The sequence below is a fragment of the Poromitra crassiceps genome (genome assembly GCF_964638095.1).
Source record: "Poromitra crassiceps genome assembly, contig: HAP1_SCAFFOLD_377, whole genome shotgun sequence".
NCBI lineage: Eukaryota > Metazoa > Chordata > Actinopteri > Beryciformes > Melamphaidae > Poromitra > Poromitra crassiceps.
Window position 1 is genome coordinate 176,289 of NW_028152027.1, and position 4,402 is coordinate 180,690.

The following is a 4,402-nucleotide window of genomic DNA, read 5'->3' on the forward strand; positions in this document are numbered from 1 at the left end:
TTTGAGTTAATGAGTTATTAATTTGAGTTAGTGTGGACCAGTGATGTCACTGGTCCACACTTTAACACTCAATAACTGTCAAATTAAATGACAGACTTCAAAACAGTTTACAGTTTTCTGATATACTACTGATGTTCTAATGATACAAAGCTGGTTGAAAATGGGCAGAGTGTTCCTTTAACAAATCTGAAAACTACAGATTTTTAAACAACTTGGTGGAACTATGCTGCAGTCTTATAGATTTAATCTGTGAGCAGTTGTGATTAGCAATACAAAAAAGACAAAGGTAATGACCCAGCTGTGATGATGTATACAGCAGGAATAACACAAACTATTTCACAGCGCAAATCTTTATTCAAACAGGATACAAAACAGACATACTAACTTCATCATTCCCCGCAGGGATGACTGCAACATGATACACGTCCCTATGAGAGATCACTGTGACAGGAAGGGGCGGGGTCAGAGCAAGAGGAAGTGATGTGGGCAGCTGCTGCATCAGCCTTCCTGGCCCCTACATGTAGGAATTCCCAGAAAGGCGTCAAAAAACCTGCCTGTGGCAGTTGGCAGCCAATGAAGAGGGGCTTCAGCAACGTCGTCATTGTTTAGGTTACGAGTAAACTGAGTCGGTGCCGCACCCAAAGCCTACACTGGGTGTGTAGGCGTTTACCTGGAGAGAAGAGGGTAACCATGACAACACATTCATGTCATAGGGGAATAACCATCAGACAGATTTCAGTGATGTTAGACTTATTCAAACAGATTTAATAAAATTTTCAGGTTTAATAAAAAAAAGAAAGCACTTCAATTAAAACGAAGTTCCGCAGCATGGCTAGCTAGTTAACATGCTAGCTCGTACTCAGAATTGAATTGACATATTCAATATGACGTATATTGACATATACGTATCACTAAAACGGTCCATTGAGTCCTAGGTCTTGGTTCCATAACAATAGCCACTGTAGCTTAGTTTCTGAACTTGAGCAGAAAATTAGGTTATTTGTCAAAAACTATTTGGCGAACAGTGTAGGGCATGATTCAGAAACATATCAAATATCTTAAAAATGACAATACACTGTAGGGGGACTTTTAAGGGTAAGAGTAACAACAATAAGTGTATCTGATGAGCAGTGATGCACTGAGCCAATGCAGAAACACCAAAAACACTTGTGGCCATCCTCACCTTCCTCATCCTCCCCCTCCCATGGGTGGAGCACCGGGGCCTCCGCCGTGGTTTATCCTGCCCATCCGCCTCCTGCCACCAGGGGGACCCGGGGGACTGGAGGAGGGGGGGAAAGGTAGTTGGGGCAGAGAGAGGAGAGAGATCATTTAGTATGAAACGAGGTTAAAGAAAGGACATGACAACAAATGACGAGTGATGAAATGATATGAAAGTACAGGATTTTACCCTTTTTTAACTGATCTGTGAAATAAATGATTTGCATTCTAAACCAGTGAAAGGAGTCATGTTTTTATTTTATCATATTAGAAATCTGCTTTCACTTGATGTCATTGCTGTCATTTCTGTGCACTTTGCATGTTTGTGGTATTGCTGGTTTAAATGTGCAGACAGGCGGGGGGGAACTGGGTGGGGACTGTAAATGACAAACACACTTCTCCCCAGTAACTGTACTGACGTACCCTTGAGCAAGACTAAATTTGCAAATGCTGCCGTACTCAGTTGGTAGTCTCAACGCCAGACCCATGAGAGTTCTTACGCTGATACACTACGTTACTGCATGCTGCAGATCTCTCTTAACCTGACGCTGCCAGATGGACGGTATAGCTCCACATAGGTTTCACTAAACCAGTCGATCTGGGTTTGAAGTCACCAGACCCGCTGACGGAGGCGGGCACTTTGTCCAAGCTACTTGGCAGGTGATTGGATGACCCATCTGTCTATCACCGCTGGTGGGTGTTAACTTCAACCAATCAGATCGCGGAAGGTGCCTGTGGATGATCTCCGTGGTATTCATTGATTGAGTCCTCGCGGTCGTAAAGTCACCTTCGAAGCATTTAGTTAGATTATAACGAACTAGTTGTGTGGCTTAGCCTTCCCAAATGTTGAGGGTCGTTTTTTAGAATTTAATACATAGAATTGGGAACGTTACATTCAATTTCATTCAGACTGCCTGACACTTCCGCGGCGGCAGCCATGCTGATGAGTGAAAAGAACTACAAAGACCATGTACCCACTACTTGCCCAGACGAGCCAGAGCCCGCCTACGGCCGCCGCTGATTCGTCGAGCCGGCATGGCTCGACCAATCATCTTAACTGCCTGTGCAGGTCCAGACCGTCACGGAGAACCAAATGCAATGTGAGTTCACGTGACGGGCGGTTTACCAGGCTAGATCTCTCTGGGTCTGGGACACTTTCCCTCAGCCAGCTGGGGTCGGAAGCGAACCGTTCACTTGGCCAGTGGTGGATTCAGACTTCCCCAATCAGTAACGACTTTGCGATCAGACGACAGGGGAGGCCCAGCCCAGCAGGGGATGTCCCAGGTGTGTGTGACAGTAGAGATGTGTGATGAGCAGGGGATGTCCCAGGTGTGTGTGACAGTAGAGAAACCTACCCTTTGCCGTCATTGAAGCGGGACGAACCAGCGCTTCCGCCTTTTGTCAGATCAGGCTGAACCAGTGAGTGAAAACTGGCAGAGGACGAGGTGATTAGATTAGACAAGTGTTAGGTGGTATCACCTTAATGTTATTACTATTGTTATGAGAAATCAGTAACAGGTACTGTAATTCATTACCTTTCAATTTCAGTCATATTAAACATAAACAGTTACATTTATTATCACACCCGTGACCCTCTAAATATCAGATGAAGGTTGAATAAAGTTAAAAAAAAACATCCCATCCCCCAATTAGACTGTTGCATGAAACAAAAAGGGGTGTGGTAAAGTACTGCTCCCAAGCATGATCAAACTAGTAACAATAACAAGACATTTTTAAATGAGTAAGTATTAAGTCATGTTTAACACAACAGCTTTTTGAGTTATGAGTCCCACAGTTTAAGATCCATTTAGATACAATAGAATCAAGATCAAAGATCTAGTTTTGACAGCAAAACCAGTCCACTATATTAAAATGCTCAGTTTGATTCTGAAACATTGGTGCTTCAGAGCTCTTGCACATCATGCTGTATCAGTGGGGTTGTGAGGAGGTGGACTTACAACAGGCTGATGAACTCCACCGCTCCCCAGAACATGTCAACCAGGAAAGACAGTCGCCATGGTGACTGGGTCCTGCTGTCCAGGACCTGACCTGACACAGACAGACAGACAGGCAGGCAGACAGACAGGCAGACAGACAGACAGAATGATAGCAATCTTGTGTAAGGTACACATGCATCATCACTTTATATATCTTTTTGTTGACAGTCACTAGTCGTTAGCCAATCAGTGCTCGACAACAAATGACTACAAGGGCAAGCATCACAGGAAGCTAATGTTGGCTAATGTTAACATAATGGACTGACTTTTGGGACTGTACAAACATAACTAACAAACCAGTGTGACAAAGACACGGATAAACAGTCGAAAAGGCATTCCCGGAGCAATTGTTGTTTCTTTTGTTGCTAGAGACACTGAGGCTAGCTAATGTTAGCTAACTAGCATTGACTGTATATAATCTAACTAGCCTAGCTGCTACAAAGGCCTGGGCCGCTAAACTGACACATTTCTCTCTCTCACTGACCTGGTCGACAGGACACAACCATATCTAGCGACACATTAGCTCTGAAATGGCAAACCAGTTGAAAACACTTGTAAATAAACTCACCATTTGACACGTACACCATTTTGGCAGCAGCGTTCACTGCTGTTATGATTGGTGATGCACTTCCGCATTCGTTGTACACGTCACTCTCTTCTTCTTCTGTTTGGTTTTACGGCGGTTGGCATCCAGGATGTTGCATTACCGCCATCTACTGAACTCAAACTGAACTGATCTGAATTGAACAAAAAATTAACTAAACTAAAAATTAACACTGTAGTGCTCCAATTCATAATTACAAAACATTTCTGTCAATAATTTTTTTTTAAGTGCATTACTGTCCAAACATCCAAGTGATGCTTTCTGGGGTTTTGCCATGGATAAAGACAAGTAAATAAAAACAACAGACAGCTGCCACAGACAAGTCACAACAACCGTCACAACCCACCTGAATATCCGGTTTACTTCCTGTATACATAGCTGAGCGCAGGCTGATATTCGGCTCATATTAAATGTCGTGTCTCCGACAGACACATTAACAAGGTAGCCTATTTCGGTCTTTATGTCTTGTAGTAGTTAGTAGTAGTAGTTGTTGTTGTTGTTGTTGATGTTGATAGTTGCCATAACAACCACCCCTGTCGGAAAGACGTGCACACGCTGGGTAGGAAGCGTTGTTGTCCCGGAG

The 4,402-nt window shown here is 43.7% G+C and overlaps 1 protein-coding gene across 1 annotated transcript; it reads right to left on the reverse strand.

The window, feature by feature from the left end:
* Positions 1-343: 343 nt before the first annotated feature.
* LOC310771139 (selenoprotein K-like) lies at positions 344-3,928 on the reverse strand. The gene is made up of 5 exons (XM_083663804.1): positions 3,784-3,928; positions 3,177-3,267; positions 2,574-2,648; positions 1,184-1,279; positions 344-670 (listed from the first exon to the last, which is right to left on the reverse strand). Exons 1-4 carry the CDS (start codon positions 3,800-3,802, stop codon positions 1,189-1,191), a joined length of 276 nt encoding a protein of 91 aa, XP_083519930.1. The 5' UTR covers positions 3,803-3,928; the 3' UTR covers positions 344-670; positions 1,184-1,188.
* Between the last annotated feature and the right edge of the window lie 474 nt (positions 3,929-4,402).